At 34.4% G+C, this 18632-nt stretch overlaps 1 protein-coding gene across 1 annotated transcript; it reads right to left on the reverse strand.

Annotated features, from left to right (window-relative positions):
- Positions 1-1824: 1824 nt before the first annotated feature.
- On the reverse strand, positions 1825-18274 carry LOC131868498 (homeobox-leucine zipper protein HDG5-like). Its single transcript, XM_059215649.1, has 9 exons — positions 18221-18274; positions 17718-18131; positions 16856-16957; positions 16551-16760; positions 16196-16358; positions 15970-16035; positions 15551-15663; positions 15228-15467; positions 1825-1878 (listed from the first exon to the last, which is right to left on the reverse strand). Exons 1-9 carry the CDS (start codon positions 18272-18274, stop codon positions 1825-1827), a joined length of 1416 nt encoding a protein of 471 aa, XP_059071632.1.
- Between the last annotated feature and the right edge of the window lie 358 nt (positions 18275-18632).

An 18632-nucleotide genomic window follows, 5' to 3' on the forward strand; every position in this document is an offset into this window, starting at 1 on the left:
TAATGCTTTAAGGGCAAGCTTAAACAGTAAATTCTTAGTTCTATTTGATTACGTAATTCATTTGAAATCTTAATAGCTTCTTCAATACGACCCAAGTAGTAATAATGTATTTCATCCAAATTAATCAAAATTCTACCATTTATAAATATAATTTCGAAATATAATTTCAAATAAATCATTTGAACAAATCAAAACTTAAATTATAATATCTGAATCATATGAACAGATTCAGATACTTGCCGTCAACAGTGAAACATCATTCCCAGGTTGTGGAGCAGTTGCAATGTGTTTGATTTCTTGAATTGACTTTCCTTCCAAAGACACTTCCCACTTCACCAGACAATTAATATCCAATTAAATTATCCCAATAAGAAGAGTCAACTAGAATAACAAGAAATATATAAATGACAACGAAAAGTGTGTGAACAAAGTAGACATATAACCTTAAATCTTATTCGTTCATCTCTAAGAAAACCAAATAATCTTTGTGGAGAGACAGGAAGCCAGAGTGAAGTTGCAGGAAATATGACAAGCTTCTCATGAGCTTTGCTCATTCTTCTGCGTCAGAGTTGAATGGAAGAATACTTTAAAAAATTAATACTATTGAAGAAAAATTAATACTTCAAAAAATTGAGAGGTTGCTTCTGCTCTTTTATTGAGCATCGCCAATTGCTGACATTTTCAGTCAAGGATAGCCACCCATCGCTGTGCATCAAAGAGCTTATGAAGGGGCTCACTGTTCTCCACCCATGTTACCTATAACAAGAAAATAGTACAAGCAGATTGCCTTTGTAGTTAAATATACCCATATAAAGGCTTAAAAAATAAGGTTGGGAAAAATGGAGCCACCATTAAAGAAATTTCGTACTTCTGTACTTTTATCTGAAGATAGACAGTAAACCTTTTAACAATCTCCTGCACCCACAAGTACCATAAAGTATGGAAAGAATGGATATATTAAGGAAAATAAAGAAAGAAGGTAGCATAGCCGTTTTAGATTCACTGTGCAAATCTTGGACTGTCCGTTTGGATTCTGGAAGTAGTTGAATAATACGACCTGAAGTATTATTTTTTAAAGGCATGATGCATACCCCGTCCATGAAGGTTTCGACCAGCGTGATTCCGGCCATGAAAACAACAGAAGTGGCTTTTTTGTACAAAGATGATCTGTGGTACCCATGAAAACTGGAAAGATCTTTTGTAGGCGTTGTCGAGGACCCAGAAGAACCCACGAGTGCCATTTGAATGACCTCTTTAGCGACATTCATGGCAGCTTTGACTAAATCACAGCGGATGTGTATGCTGTGACTAATCTGCATCAACAAACGATCTCTATTAAGGTTTGAAATTCATAACCAAAAAATAGGAACTTTCATTAATAAGATCCCTAATTACAATCTTACGTCCTCCTTCAACATATTAGGGTTTAGAATATATAACCAAAATAATAGCAACTTTGATAATAAAATCCTTAATTACAATCTTACCTCCTCCTCCAACTTGGAATTCTCCAAAGTAAGACGCTGCACATATTCATTCAGGGGAGATTCTCGAGACAAAACAGGTCCTTCGCGTGTTAGCTTGAAAATTCTCAATCGCATCTTTAAGACTTCGGTTTTCACTTCTCAGAATTTCGTTCTTTGCATGAAGGTTGGTCATTTGTGCAGCCTGCGACTCAACTAAAATAATGAGGCTTAATCATTATGGACCTTTACAGTCAGCCATTGGAAACAAACTGAAATAAATAGAAACAAGATCCAACCTTCATCTGGGCAAGCCTATTTTGGAACCAATACTGCACCCTGTGGGGTGCAAGACCCAGTATTACACCCTGTGGGGTCCAGCTTCTGCCTCTTTTTTGGGCACACCCTGAACAAGCTGTATGTTCAAGGGTAAAACAACATTAGTAGCCAAGCCAGCACGGATATCATTACATATAAAGAATTGCAGAAAAAGAGTTAATTAAGGCTTACTCCTCCATTTCTTGAATTTGTGCATCAGTAAGGCGCACCCGCTTTCTTGACCTCGCCGGTGTCTGCTGGTTATTAACTTGGATCTTGTGCTTGTCCACGGGATTCGATTTTTTGTTCTCACGATTAGATTAGAGGAAAAATACTTCTCAACTCCTTTCACTTATAGCTGTTTCCACAATTCCTTTTTAAGCCTTCAACATACAATCTGTGAACGATTTTGGATGCTATTCTTTGTACATCATCTCACTAGTATTATTTCAGTTGTAATTAATTAATTATTGAAACCATTCCATCAAATATACAGACAACTTTTGCAGTTCTTCCTCTCCGTAGCTATGGTGTTTGGACTAATAATCAAATGGAAGCTCGTGCCTTTTTTGTTGGGAAGTAAACAGCTCGTGGTTTAATTGGTAGCATGTTGATTTTGAGATGAATTTTATGAATTTAGTTTCTCTTTTCAATTATAAATTTTGTAAATCTTGCATCTTTTATTATTCAAAATTTATTTCTTTTGTTCATATTTCTAGAGAAAAGAATACTGATGCTGATTTGCTTGCTAAGTGGACATCTTTGGCTCTCAATACATAGAAGATTTGAGATTGGAAATCTCTTTCTCTTGAGAAAATAGCTTAGTTTTCAAATCTTCTTCAAAAAGATTTGGATTACAGTAATTTGTTGGAGTCATGTGGTTTTGAACATGTTTGTTTGTTTGGTAATCTTTTAGACTCCTTTTGGTTTTTACTATGATAGCTATGACTATCTCAATTTTTTTTGGGTTTATTTTTGAATTTTTTGATTAATAACAGTTATTTCAGTATTTGCTCAACGTGAAGAAACCTCTACTATATGTGCGGTAGGCTTCCTTCCTGGCTCTATTTTTGGACAAATTGAGTTTTCTTCTACTAATGATTGAGAGGGTTAGGGTGTTCCAAGGTGCTCCTTTTATGGTTTTGTCTGATACTACTAGATCTCTTGTTGATTTTTATTAAGGATAAACAAGTTTTGAGGGGACCCGAAACCCCATACAATAGGTTTTGAAGGGACCTGAAACCCTCAAATTTTAGAAAGATCTGGATCTTGGAACCCACAATAAAACACTGCCTAGAGGAATAAACGTCAAATACTAGCAGCCCAACCACAACCGAGACTAAAAAGACTAGCCTCTAATATATGTACAAGGATTTCACTAAGGCTCCCTTAACCTTCGAATGACACCATGGGTGTTCCAGGCACCCATAACCTTCAAAGACACCAGACTACAGTAGGTAGCCATACATTCACAATATGGAGTTAGAGCATTTTGAAAGGCTCCCCTAACCGTCAGTATAGGTTTTGAACTAGACCCCAGAACCAAAAACCAAAACAGCAAGTGGGTAGGTTGGGCCCTTGAAAAATACTAGCATCCAACCCACCTATGGGTTTCACAAGGTTCCCACAACCTGAGCCGAGCATAAAAAAAAATAAAAGGAAGATTTTGAAAGGCATCCCGAACCTTCAAAACGGGTTTTAAAGTGGATGCACCGTCACCTCCCAGCATGTGATGAGAGTCTGTCTTCCAGCACAACACCTCTCCACCTCTAAAGGAAAGGGAACCACCAAATAACCCAAAAACGTAGACTAGAAACCATCAAATAATCACATGATGCTTAGCTAGAAGGAAGGGTTTTGAAAAGGCTTCCAAAACTTTGAACATAAAAAGAGACCAGCACCAGAAAGACTGTATGCCAATCACAAGAGCACATCCAACCTTGAAAAGAAATGTATCCAATACCCCCAACATGAGTCATGCCTCCAAACTCTGCCCACAACTCTTCCCCTCTATAGAAGAGTTGTCCACCTCAATAAGACAGAATGAGAGAAATGGAAAGAAGACAGCCTATGAAACACTAGAGAATCTCTTGAATTGAATAGATCCATAAAAGAACTCACAATCTGCAAGATAAAACTTAGAAAAACCAACCCAAAACGATGCAGGGACCTCCCAGACATAGTCCCCCATCCACACCAGATCATTCCCAAATGAAAAAACACAACCTAAGGGGAGAAAGGACTCCAAAAAAACATAACCTCCACCTGGTTCCCAAACAACCCTATTGCACATGATGATGTAGATAGTGGATAATTTTTCCTTCTTGTGAGTCAGTGCATCAGGATATTCCTTGTCTTCCAACTTTAGTTTCTTGGGATTACTACTTAACAGATATTGTATATTTGGGAGGCATCATTGATGATATTAATCTCCTCTTTGATGAAGATGATCCTTCTTCAATTGTTGTGAGGGAAAACTCTGACCCTCTTGTTCATTCTCTACATGATCATTTTTTCGAGGTTGACATGATTGTGGATTCTTATGTACAGTAGTTGGAGGGGGCCTCTTTATCTTTAGAGGAGACATGTGAGTCTTTGGATATTGTTTTGCATTCATCTCCACTAGATATTGGAGTGCCTTTTTCAGCAGTGTGGATCAGTACACCACCTTTGGAGGGGGTAACTTTCAGCATCAACATGGGGACATTTGAGCAGTTTTCAGAGACTTCATTCATCCTGAGTTTTTTTCCTACATCTTCCCTTCATGGTTGGGGAGACTTCATGGATACATATTTGGTTTTGTTTCTTCCAAAGGGGAGGAACATTGTTCAATGATCATGGAGTAGTTTCTTAATTCATTCTCGAGCTTCTACCATTGGTAGGGAATCTAAATTGAGGGAGGGATACTTAGTCTCTCTTCCTTGTCTTCTTCTTCTTCTCTCATATTGGGGGGACATTTTCCTCACATGGGGTTTGCTCCTTCACATGCTTCTTTGAGAGTTCTTTGTATAGTTTTCATCTCTCTTTTAGGAGAGGTTTTTTTCCCATTGGGTCTTTCTCTCTTTCCTTGCTTTATGGGAGATTGGATTTTCATTTGTACATGGGTACCTAATATGGTCTTGTAGCTAGGACCCATCTTGCATTGCTTAGTTACATTGTAGACTTAAGTGCATTCCTCTAAGTTGCATTTAAGGGAGGGTGTTGGTGTAATTATTTATTCATCTTGGATATAATAAAACTTAACTTAAGTTTACTTAGGTACATGCCAAATTGTAGTTTTCATATGAGACACTTAGGGAGATGTGCTACATTGGGAGTGTGTATGTAGGAGAATTTCCACCTTTTATGGTGTGATCTTCTTGTTAAATTCCACCTTCGGTTGGTGATCCACCTCATGTGGAATATTTTACTATTTCTCCTATCTATCCCTACCTACCCTTGCATCTTATTGAGCCACATGTCATAATTGCGTGCTCTCTTGTCTCTTAGCATTGCCTTTAGAAGCAAGCACATCTACATTGTATGTAATTATAATGATGATTCAATTGATCTCTTTTACATCTTGATAGGAATACAGTTTATTCTTGTCATATTTTATCTCTCTTGTCATGGTGCTATCTATTGGTCTCTTTGATCTTGGTTGCTTCAAACATAATCTCACAAAATTGAAGGGTTTCTTGTCAAATTTCTAGGCAACCACATCATTCTGGGAGGTGACTTCAATACTATTTTTCACGTCTCAAAAAAAAGAGGTGGTTCTCAATTGATGGGTCGATCCCAGGTAGATTTCAATGATTGAGACTATAGGAACAATCTCCTTGAAATTGAGATGGGCAAAGGAGAGTTCACCTGGAATAATAGGAGACTAGGCTTCAGTCTGATTGCTAAGAAATTGGATAGGTTCTTTATTAAGGGAGACTTATCCACTCTCTCTTTTGACCTTAAAGCTTTTGTTCAACCTTGGTCAGGGTAAAATCACTACTCAATCTTGCTAGAAATAATAGGAGATAAGAAACCTCTCTGTTCTCCTTTCAAATTTGTGTTTATGTGGTTAAAGCACAAATATTTCTTTAAAAATCTTTAGAAATGGTGGAGGAAGGATTATTTTTCAGGTTCAATTTTTTTTGTTTAGTGTTTAATCTCAAAGCCAACAAAAGAAAACTTATAAAATGGAATAGGGAGTAATTTAAAGATATCTTCTCAAAACAACTAGGGATAGAAAATGAGATGTTAGATTTGAATGAACAAGTTCTCAGAATAGGGATGGATCAAGAGAGTTTCATCCTCAAGAAAAATCTCTTGCAAGAATATGAAGACATCTTAGCCAACTAGGAAACATTTGGGAAGCAAAAGTCTAGGGAATCCTGGCTAGAGGATGGAGACAAAAATTCAAAACTCTTCCATAAATCTTTCAAGAAAACAAGAGCAATAAACAAGATTACAAGAATGTACAAAGAAGATGGATCGATTCTAGAGGACCCGACCTTGATTGTGAAAAGTGTAGTTGACTACTTTAGAATCATTCTAAAATAATTTGGAGGGTACAAAATTAGCTAGAAAGAGAAGATGCATTCAATTCATCTCGAAACTGATGTCTTATGAGAAAAATTGGATGCTCAATGAAAGAGTATCCAGGTTTGAGGTACAAGTAGCCCTATCTCAGTTTTAGATGGACAAGACACCAAGACTAGATGGCTTTCTAGCTAGTTCCTATTACAAATATTTGAATATCATAGGTGATGATGTGGTGGAAGCCTTAATAGATGCACAAAAAGATGGGAGATTCCTAATGGAAATCAACAATACCTATTAAGCTCTTATTCCAAAGAAAGAGAATGCCTTAAGGTGGAAAGAATTCAAACCAAAGTCAAAATAGGCCAAGAATTATTATCAAATTTGATATCAAAAAAGATTATAATAAAGTTGGCTGGTGCTTCTTGTGCAAATGCATGGAGGCTTTTAGCTTTAGTAAAAGATGGATAGATTGAATCTTATCATGTGGATCTACTTCTCGCTTCAATATGTTAGTAAATGGCTCACTAAAAGGATTCTTTGAAACTTATAGAGGACTAAGAGGCCTTAGGAAGGGGATTCTTTGAATAAAAAAGACTAGGAAAGATTGTAGGCATTCAAATTTCTAGTGGGGTGGAACCATGCACTCGTCAGCAACTTGCAGATGACACCTTGTTGATGGGTTTTAGCAGAAAAAAGGAGGCTCAAGAATTCAAGCTGATTCTTAACTAGTACGAGAAATCCTTAGGCAAAGACGTGAGCAATGAGAAATCTAAGATATCCTTTTTTAATAAGGACCCAAGAAAGGAACTTGAGATAGCCAATCGAATGAGGTTCAAGAGTGGCAAGCTTCCATGTGCATACCTAGGAATTCCTTTAGATGGAGGCATTCAAAATGCTAAATTGTGGTAATCTCTCAATGAAAAGATGGAAAGAAGGTCAACCTCATGGGAAGATAAATGGCTATCTTGGGCAAGGAGATTAGTGATGCTCAAAGAAATCTTATCAACCATGCCAATATACATGTTATCTTGTCTTGATCTCCCAATTGGGACCAACAAAAAATTAGAAAGAACTATGAGAAAATTCTACTGGCAAGGAATCTCAAAAAAGAAGAAACATTCTCTAATATCTTGGGAGAAATTAGGTAGATCTCTAGGCAGAGTGGGGGTACAGACATCGGAAACTTGATCTGGCAATATCATGCTCTGGGAGCAAAACTTGCTTGGAAAATCTATTCCCAACCAAATCTCAAAAGGGTAAGAGTCACTCAAGTGAAGTATTTAAACTCTGATAATTGAAAAGAGATTTTAAGAGTACCAAACCGTCTGAAAGGATCTAGAATATGGAACTTCATCCTAAATAGTAGGAAGGTGCTCTTGCATCATATTTCATGGGATATTTTTTTATGGAAAGTCTTCTCTTTTCTGAGAAGATTCATGCGAAGGTATCCCCTCAATTAATAAATTGATGGACACCAGTTCATTCAATGATTTCTTCATCCAGAATTGGGGAACAACTCTTCACTTCTATGTAGATTTGGATTCTCATCACTCGCCTTGGGGTTGGAGATGGAAGGATTTCCCACCTCACATGTGTCAAGTTGACTAGGATGGACTGAATTATACTCTCTAATCTAAGACTCTGATCTTTCAGGAAGGCTATGATAAGGTCATATGGGCTAAATAAAAATATGGCCAATACAATTCCAAGGATGGATTCCATGTGGTTTACAATGATTCTCAGCAGATCAGGGATAATTTACCCTTCATTATTTGTTGGGATAAACTATGCCTACCAAAAGTAGGATCCTTTTCCTTGGAAGCCATCCAAGGTAGGATTCAAACTTCAGATTATTTCAAGAAAATTGATGTTTTTAGTCCCATCTAGGTGTGTCTTGTGTAAAAGGGTAGAAGAAAAACCAAATCATTTGCTTCTAACATGCTCATTTGTTTGGAGCATTGCTAGGAATGGCTAATAAATAATCTAGGATGGTCAACAACACTGTCCTTGAGCATTATTCAATGGTTCAAAGGGTGGCCAATCATGAAAAAATCAAGTTTGTTTACCAATCTATAGACTTGCAGCCCATCTATCTTGAATTTGGAGTTGTGGAAAGAGAGAAACAACAAAAATTTTAAAGATAAAGAGTTAGAAGTAGATAAAGTCTTCATCAAAATTGAGGCTGCCATAGTTAAAGTTGTGAATAGTAGAAACTTGAAGCATGTTAGAAAAGATTGCAAATTTTTGCATTGGGATAATCTACTGAGAAATAATCGGAAAGGTCTAAGTATTCCCCCCTTCTTTGGCACAAATAATGATGAAACACAAGGTAAAATAAGACTCTATGTTTGAACTGAGCCTGAGCATGGTGTTGTTAGGTGCTGGGTGCATCATTCAATTATGGGAAAAGAAAATCATTGCATACAAAATTGTTTGGTTGGGGAAGACCACTAACAACTTTGTCGAGTTCCATGGCCTAATTGAAGGTCTTTTACTATGTAAGCACCTTGGCATCTCAAAAGTGGAAATAGAGGGGGACTCAAAAGTTATTATTAATGCAATTAGAATGAGAGATATTTAGAGCTAGAAGCTTAGGGACCTTCTTGATTGTACCCTTGGAATCTTGAATATGATTCAAGATTTCACAGTCAATCATATTTATCGGGAGGCTAATGGACTAGCTGACAAACTAGCCAATCGAGGTGTGGATGGAGAGAATTTAGTCATGAATGACTTGGAAGCCAACTCAACATTCGATAGCACATAGGTCAGACATGATTCTCATGCTATAGTCATGATATGAAATTGCCACGGTTTGATATGAAACTCACATCAAAATAGGTGTGCGTGGTAATCATTCCTCATTTAAGTCAAAATATTATTGATTGTGGATAGATTTATCAAGTTGGCTTGAATTTTATTTTGGGAAAGTTGTGAGAGGAGTTAAACAATGTGTATGATTACCTCAAGATTATTTCTGTCATTGTGAGACGACATCACTCTAGGCTTATGATTTTATAAGTTGGAGAGAAATCCTATAATTGGAGGATGAACTGGTTAATAGAGCCACGAGGCAAGTACCGGGGGATGAATTCATTAAAAATGAACATTGTTATCGGGTGAGCGTAGACATCCCTATGGTGTTTGTTTCTATCCTTCTGGTGATGGGTCTGCCTAAATTTGAGGCTACAATGATATGTTGTGCCCTTTTCCGAAAGGATATTTTGTGCAACTTGAATTTGGTAGTTGATAATATGGATGAGAAGATGAAGGATCCATACCCTAAGGATTATTTCATTAGGGCCGGATTGAGGGATTCAAGATAAATTAGGGAGCAAATCTCTAAAAGGCCCATCCTCATTGTCAAGGATGAGGTATCCTTTATAGAAAGGAAACTAAGTATTGTGAGGAATATTGAATTTATGCAAATGTGGCTCGGCTAGGAAGCAACCTCGGGTGGCAATTGGTGGAAGAATTATAGGCTTGTTGAGGGTTATGTTCCATGGTCCCCTGAGATGGCAGAATCCAAATAGGAGGAGGAGGAGGTGGAAATTCTATAGACCCTAATGAAAAATAGGCGTGATGGGCCTAGTTAGAGTGAATTGTAGAAGGAGGTGATTCGTGCTACTAAATAGCGTTTTCCCCTCATTGGGGTTGTTTCTATGTCGACCAAAGCATATGTTGAAGGTGAAACGTAAAGGTAAAAAATGAGGGCCAGTTCCTTAGTATGGTTTTCTTATTAACGATATGAAAACATGAAAACAAATTTAGTTATCCATGCTTAGTTTGTAGAATGCGTGATCCTCGAAAGTGCCATATAGGGTGCTCTGCTATAGTTTTTTTTGAACTATAGTGGTATGCATGAATTTTGTGTAGATACTTATGCCTAGTAGATGGCCGTCGGCTTAGGGCTTGTCTGATACATGGTAGTAGCTATAGAATAGTAGTCTGAAGGTGCCATATAGGGCATCCTACTATAGATATGAGATATGAACTACATATGCAGTATTTTGTAAGACTTTTAGTATTATTTTTATAATATCGCTGCAGCTATGATTTACCAAAAAAATAAAATAAAATATCATAACTCATAAAAAAGTTACAATATAATTAATAAAAATTACTCTTTAATGCTTGGTTTATATTATCAAGATGAAAAAATTATTATTTAAAAATTTCTTTGATATGTTGGCGAAATAATATTTATTATTTATGTAGTAAAAAATTGAGATCAATTTTTTATATTTCAATTAATAAAATTATTTCAATTTAATAGTATAGACATCTTAAATATATTTATCTAAAACATATGAAGAGGCATCAATTTTAATCTACATTTTTATTTTATTTATGTGTTTGTTTCTATATTTTTATTTTTGTTTTGTTTATGTGTTTGTTTCTATATTTTTATTTTGTTTATGAGGGCCAGTTCTTCAGATATGGCTTAGTATGGTTTTCTTATTAACGATATGAAAACATGGAAACAAATTTAGTTATCCATGCTTAGTTTGTAGAATGCGTGATCCTCGAAAGTGCCATATAGGGTGCTCTGCTATAGTTTTGTTTATGTGTTTGTTTCTATATTTTTATTTTGTTTATGTGTTTGTTTTTATATTTTATTTTGTTTATATAATTTTTAATTATTTAATTATTTGATGTTTATATTTTACTCAATTTGTGCCCATGAATTTTTCAACTATATAATATATATTTTTTACTTCACTCACGACTTAAAGAAAAAAAATCATTAAATTTAAAATTTAAAAAATTTCATGTCTTTCCATGTGTGTGTGTATGTACGTACTTATGTATGAATGTATATGTATATGTATATGTATATGTATACATACATACACGCACACATATAAACATTCAATATTATATTTTTGTTAACATCTCATGTTGTTGAATATTGTTTTGTAGAATGTCTCTTATGTTTACATATAAATTTAAAGAAATCTATAAACATATAATAATTTTTTATATTTTTCAAAATAAATATAAAATAAAATAATAAAAAAAGATTTTTTCCAACAATAAATTTGAAATGTATACATAAAATTAAATAATTTAAAAATCTTGGACACAATTTAACCACGAAGCATCGTTATCAATAAAATAACTCTTAAAATAAAAATACTCATGAAAAACATTTGAAACTATTTTATTTACTCTTTTTACTTTTATTAGAGACATTGAGAGAATTTTATGTGTTGTTTATTTTGAAAACATTAAATTTATTATTAAATATTAATGTTTTGATGTGTATTGCCTCTCTACTTGAATAAATAATGTAAAAAAACTAAAATTAACATTTATATATATATATATATAATAATATAATCACTATTAATGAATATATTTAAAATATCTCTACTATTATAAATTAAACTAACAAGAAAATTATTCAGAAGAATACTGATGGTGTTGGGTCTTTGTGGGATTTATCCCCTATTTTGCTTATTATTAATGTATTTCACAAGAATAGTGATGGTGTTGGGTCTTTGTGGCGTTTATCCGCTATTTTGGCTTATTTAGACCAATTATAACAAATATTTTTCTTTTTCAAAACTTTTTAAAGTTATTTTAAAGTATACATGCATATTTTTTAACTTTAAACTATTGGCGAATATTGTTTTACTTGTTATACATAGGTTTTTTCCTCTTCGCACAACTTTGTTGTCTGCCATGCAAATTCTCTTCCCCTCATAATCGGATTCTCTTTTCCTATTTAAAGTTTTTATGGAAATGGCATTTCATTCAGAAAGCTTCAGGGACATCTATAGGGAATACAAATATCTGTTTTGTTAATATTTTCATTATTTAAATCTTGCATATGATGAGACGAGCATAAATTTTTTGGTTGTTTTGAAAATGGGCGATAATGTTTCTTTTACTATTTATCTGAACATATTTTAGAGTTTCTCTATTCTCAACCTTTGCTATTATTGCATAGTTGTTTAGGGTTTCTCCAAACCATATGAAGCAACAATACAATCTAGAATGAATACTATCCCACAACTTACACAAAATGGATACTATCTCAACATAAATTTAAGTGAGCCTAAGTTTTGATAGTCTATTAACACAGATATATCTAATGGTTGGTTGTTAATTTATTGTAAACAGTTTCATAAATTTCATTTTCAATACTATTTGTGTGAGTAGTGGGGAAATTTTTCATGTAGAAACCCGAGATCTAAAAAATCTATGTCATCTTTATAATCTTAGAGTATATTTTTTTTTTATTAATACACTAATTAATTTATCTCAATTTCTATACTCCAAATCTGCACCCTTATATCAATCATAATATAGATCTCATTACTTGTGAAACACAAGGCAGATTGTAACTAACACTCACTCACAGCAAAGGAGAATTGTTATAGTCAATACTGCTATATTGAAAATCTTACAGTTATAGTAACCTCCACTATTCTATGATCTGTTACAAGGACAATAGAGGTATGGCTGCAACCAAATACCTGAAACAATAGTATAGTGCAGATCATTTGGTAAAAAGCTTGATCATCTTTATCTAGAGGTAGCTAAGTGTTAATAATTATACAGCCAAGATGGAACATTATTGTAAATTAACAAACTACTGAATTTCTATTAGTTTCTGTAGTGGAAGTTAAAATCATTATATAGTCATTGTCCACATTTCAAAACTTGCAAAAACAGATAGAGTTGATTGTGTATTTACTACGAATTTTCAAATTTGACATAAATATATTATTTCGATAGCTAGTAGATTGAAGGCATGCATTCTTTCCATTGAATATGTAAATCTGATTTCTCAGATCTCGGGTTTCTACATGTAAAATATGTTCCCAGATCTCAGGTTTCTACATGTCAAATTTGTCTTGGAAACTCTATTCCCCTATAGAAATCCTTTCCAATTGCTAGTTTCTTCTAGTTCACAGTTTGCAAATTTTAGTGTAATTGTGATTGCACTATGGATAACATTCTACAACTATCTTAGCTATGCATGCATTGATAATATATCTTTATTGCTTTGTTCCTCTTAGATAGGGGACAAACTTGAACAAGTTTACCTTTGTTAGCTAATGGCTTTATTGGCTTCACTGTGTTGAGGCTGCTATAAGAGGTCCTTTGACATGTCAAATCAATAAACCTCTCTAAATTGTGTGCTACTTGCCTCATGAAACTTTATTGTTATATTACTTTCACCATTTGTTCAAACAACTCCAAAGTCCAAGCAGTCATCATTTATTTTGTAGATATTAAACTAAAATGATGACATTTATTATAGAATTAGGCAGACCTTATCCTCTGAGTGTAGGTAGATTGAAAGCACAATTTCAAAAGGGCTAAAGAATTTTGGTTAACAATCCTCCTACCTCAAACTTTCGCCACTGATTATGACAACTGGAAAAATATTACAGTTTTGGATTTAAAACTAATTAACTTCTAATGCATATAAAGTCAATTCACAAGAGCTTATAACATCCATCATTGCTCCAATTAAAATGATATAAGTGAAACACTTACAATACAAGATCATGATAACTATAATATAATACAAGATATGACAATCTCAACAGATTATTTCCAAACAAAGAGATGCTTCCCAATACAAAGTACCATTTGAAAAAATGAACCCATCAACAAATAAAATACATAAGAACACTCACATAGCCAATGACAACAACTTTCATGACAAACTCAACTTCCTATGCAAATACCTATCACTCATTCGTCTATCACTTTTTCTAGTTATGCACTATCTTTGTTAGGTAATTGTATAATAATTTATCTTAACAAATATAACTCACTTTGTTGTTGTGTTTGTTGCTGAAAACAACAAAAATTACTAACTCCAACTATCTCATATCAAACTACAATATTGAAATGTTAATTTGTATAAAGTCTTCATCTATACACTATAGTGTACAACCTCCACATAGCACAATTAAAATATACTTGTTAATGTGTTATTCACCATATATTTTTTAATTATAGCCACAATAATGTTTTAAACTCACCCAAACTTTGCATTTACCATGAGGGAATTTGCAATATAGATAAACTATATAACTCATGCATCAAATGGTAAATAGACTTCCTAACAAAATGTCATTGAACATTCAAAGATTTGATCCTTGCATACCAATCAAATTATTAGTTATTAATGTATTTTTGGCTACTGGCCTTGGTATGTAAAACTTTAGATTTCAGCTCTTGTAACACCTGTTTATCTTTATTAAAAACATTAATAATACTCATATTAAACTATAAATATAAAAACTAATAAAAAATTGAAAAATAATTTTATAAAAACAAAATTAAAACATATATAATTATATTAAATCTTAATATAGGGAACAGTTACAATAAATGGTATATAGAAAGAATAGTGAAAATTATTTGGTCACGGCCTGATCATAGGGCCATATATCAGGAATCAGTGTTATATATGTAAACTATCATAGAAACATAAGTAAAGTAACGCACAAATGCAAAATTCTGTGTAGAGGAGACATATAACATCAGTTACTACATAGTAAATAGAAGCAGTGTCAAGAGGAGACACACAAGCTATTTCAGTTCCTATACCAGGAGTTCAAATTCACCCAGAACTCAAATCTTAACTCCACTAGAACTTGCATAAATCCACCCAAACGGTACTCACACCCATTTTGGTAACCATGGAAATTTCAATTATGTCATCAAAATAAACATATTTTAGTCTTTGTGGCTTTGAATCGAATCCACCTCTATAAAAGGACAATGATATATTCCTGAGACTGCTGTAATTTAAGCACTCAATCATCTATACAATGCCAGAAATTTTTTTATTCTTTGGATGGTGTTATTCAGAGTATTGCGGATTTTTTCAACTTATGCACCGCTCAGACTGCAGTTGGTAAACTCTGTCTCAATATTTTGGAATATTAGTGTAAGTACTGAACCTACACTGTCAAGGCTGGTGGCCGAGGCTTCCTCATGTAATATAGTGGTTGGTATAAGTGAATTAACGGCAGTTGAAGTATGATATGGTAGTACTGCAAATCCATGATGAGCGGCAATGGGTAATGAAGAAGCATCCTTACCATGGATGATGTCAACATTAATGGCTGTATACACACAAAAAGACCCCGATGCGTCTCTGTAACTTTGTTTCAGCATCTTCTCTGTCTCGCCTTCCTGCAAATTCGAAAAGCATTTAACTCAAGGCAAATGAAATGCAGGAAAACAATTGCCGAAAAGTCTCGAATGTTTATACTCACACAATAAACAGCAAACAATGAAATGCAATTTGAAGGGTCTGATCCATTTCCAATGCTTGTGAGTTCCTTCCATTCTCCACATGATAATAGTTTGTACTTCACAGAATAAAGGACTGAAAAAATCTTAGAGAATGATAAACAAAATACAATCCAGAGATTCCTAATAAGAATCGGAACACGTATAGTATACCTTTGATGCGGTTCGCTCATCCCCCAAAAAATTAAACAGTACGTTTGGGGGGACAGAAAGCTTGATAGAAGTTCCAACACAGACAATAACACCACTGGATTGTCCGACTTCGGAAGCGTTTCTTGTTGTGATTTTAATAGGGTCGTTGCTGGATTGTGAGAGTGCACTTATGTTTGCAACAAATTGACTGTGATTTTAATAGGGTCGTTGCTGGATTGTGAGAGTGCACTTATGTTTGCAACAAATTGACTGCTTATGTTCTGCGCCAATCTTATCATATTTGTCCGGTAAACAGCTGCAAACATCATATACATTACATATTTGCAGACAAATTAAAAAGACTTGCTTGATAGCCTGACTAAAATTCTACTGTACTTCTATTATAACAGGATTTGGGACCGATCAAAAACCATTTTACTTTAATATAAAACATGTCTTTTCAAAAAATTGAATACCTCCTTCGCTGGTGAGATCTACTAGAGTTTTAAACCAACAGCATTGCCTCTGCAAGCATGTCAGACAATGCTGGGCGCCAAAGGCCATTTCGCTGTTGATGACTTGCTCAAATATTTTATGAACTATTCTATAATCTGTCTCACCCTGCTCTATCCAAATCACCTGCATTATATTATAAGGCATGATAACTGAATTCCCACTTAAAGTTGTCATTTTCAAATAAGAATACAACAGATATATTACATATATCCATCTAAATTTTTTCAGGAAAAATCAGCTTATACTTAGATTCATTACAATTTCTTTGCTACTATTATAGTTAGGCCAATCGACAGAACTAAAAAGAATACAGACCTTTGAACACCCATTAGGCATATCTTGTATAACACATCCAGACGGATGCTTATGGTACCATCCAACGGAGGGCGAAATACTGTAGTTCAAATTTTCTAGAGAAAAGTCTACCACTATACACATTCCATTGGTTGGCTGCTGGGAAAACCGAAGAAAAGATATATGTCTCGTGGGAACAAGAGGAGATAGAATCTGTAGCTCAGCATACATCTGCACGAGGACATACCATATTAATATTCCATCGTTATGAAAATATTCGCTTAGAAACCATTAATTTCTTTCTTTATTGAGACAGACATTCATACCAGTTGAAGTAAACCATTTCTGTGACCACCAACCCCTTGAGACACAACTTGCAAGGTCCCTGCTCTTGTTACAATTAATGAAAATATTTTCTTCCATTTATTCTGCAACAACATATAGAAAATCCGATTTAATGTATTGCATATAAATTTGTTCTAAGTATCTAAAATGGTAGTGCTTTCCACGGCTGTTTCAAATAATCAAATACTCTGCCGAATCCTTAAATGCTCATCTTCCAAATAGCTGATCCTGTTATTGGTGGTGTGCACAATTAGCAACCAACGTTATTAAATTTCCAAAGTCTTATAAAGACAAAATATTAAAGTTTATATTTTAGGGATCATAAATCTTGTCCATAGCAAACTTTGACAGACTAGTCTTATAATCCAAACACATTAAAAAAACAGTAAAGAGACAACTGACGAAAAGCAAAGCACCCACCAAATAAACAAACCCTAAAACACTTATAGAAAGTTATGGAAAGTTATCTGAAGTTTAACGGAATGGTTAACATGCATCAAATTAAAAATATCAGTTTTGGTTAAGACATGTTACAAAATTTAGAAACAGATGTAAAATTTGAAAAAAAAATAGAAAGTAATTCTCAGATAACATTAAAATCTCTAATCCTGAATTTTATGCCTAAATCTCATGATATATAAATACAAGCATGAAGCCAAACAATATCACAAACATAGATCTATAAAATCGTGAGACACTAGGGAATCATAACAGTGCAAGTTATAAGGAATTATTAGGAAAATATCATGATTTAGTACAGAATATCTCAATCTTTGTCATAGAACATGTAAAAATTGCAGGGATCCTAAAAATTTCTGAATTAAAACCTTTAAAATATCATACCACATCCATGAAGAGATCAACCAATTCAGCTCCTGTGATAGAAACAATTGAGGTGTCCCTGCTGCCTTCTCTCTTCATGTTGCTGCTGAGCCCCATGCCCTGAGGAAATGTTCCGTACAACTCATTGGTATTCAGAATTTTTATTGTACCATCCGCAAAAGGTTTCTTCACCCAAACAGGCTCGTTTGCGTCTACCATCCAGATAAATTCTTCAGTGGCCTTTTGCGCAGCTTCCATTGCCGAGGATTCATCCAATGAAACACAAGTGGGTGTGGGCAATGTAATCTGGTTCTGTCCTGAGCTTCCCTCTTCATGGTGTGAAGAGTACATCATCTGTGATTGATCTGCTCTGGTTTCTAACAAGGGGATTGTTCTTCCAAGACAATTCGAGGCAACTGCTTTCAGTTTTTCAATCTACAGGACCAGAAGAAGATCGTCAGTGGACCAAACTAACTTATACAACACATAAATGCAAAAAATCCCATGCAATTATTTTGGCAAACCTCCGTTCTTAAAAGCTCATTTTCTAGAGCCAAGCTTTGCTGTTTGCAAACCATCTCTGTCATGAAATTAGATCCTCCGCACGTTTGACACCTGATATTGTTAAGTGTATTTCTCAGCGCCTGTCAATCCAGTCGGAATCTCTCGTTTTCCGTACGCAAATTAGCGTTGTCAGTACGCTCCTGCTGAACCTGGACCACAATAATGGATTTTTCAACAGAAGATTATTCATATATATAAAAAAAATCAGTGAAATAAAAATTTGAAAGAGAAAGAGTCGTAATTGTTAACCCTAACTTTGAAAGTAAATATATATACTTACTTTACTTGGGTGCGCCGGTTCTGAAACCAGAATTTAATTTGCTGTGATGTGAGACCCAGTTTAGTGTTTAGTTCTTGTCTGTCCTTTTCGTC

This window comes from Cryptomeria japonica, chromosome 2 (genome assembly GCF_030272615.1).
Source record: "Cryptomeria japonica chromosome 2, Sugi_1.0, whole genome shotgun sequence".
In the NCBI taxonomy this organism is placed as follows: Eukaryota; Viridiplantae; Streptophyta; class Pinopsida; order Cupressales; family Cupressaceae; genus Cryptomeria; species Cryptomeria japonica.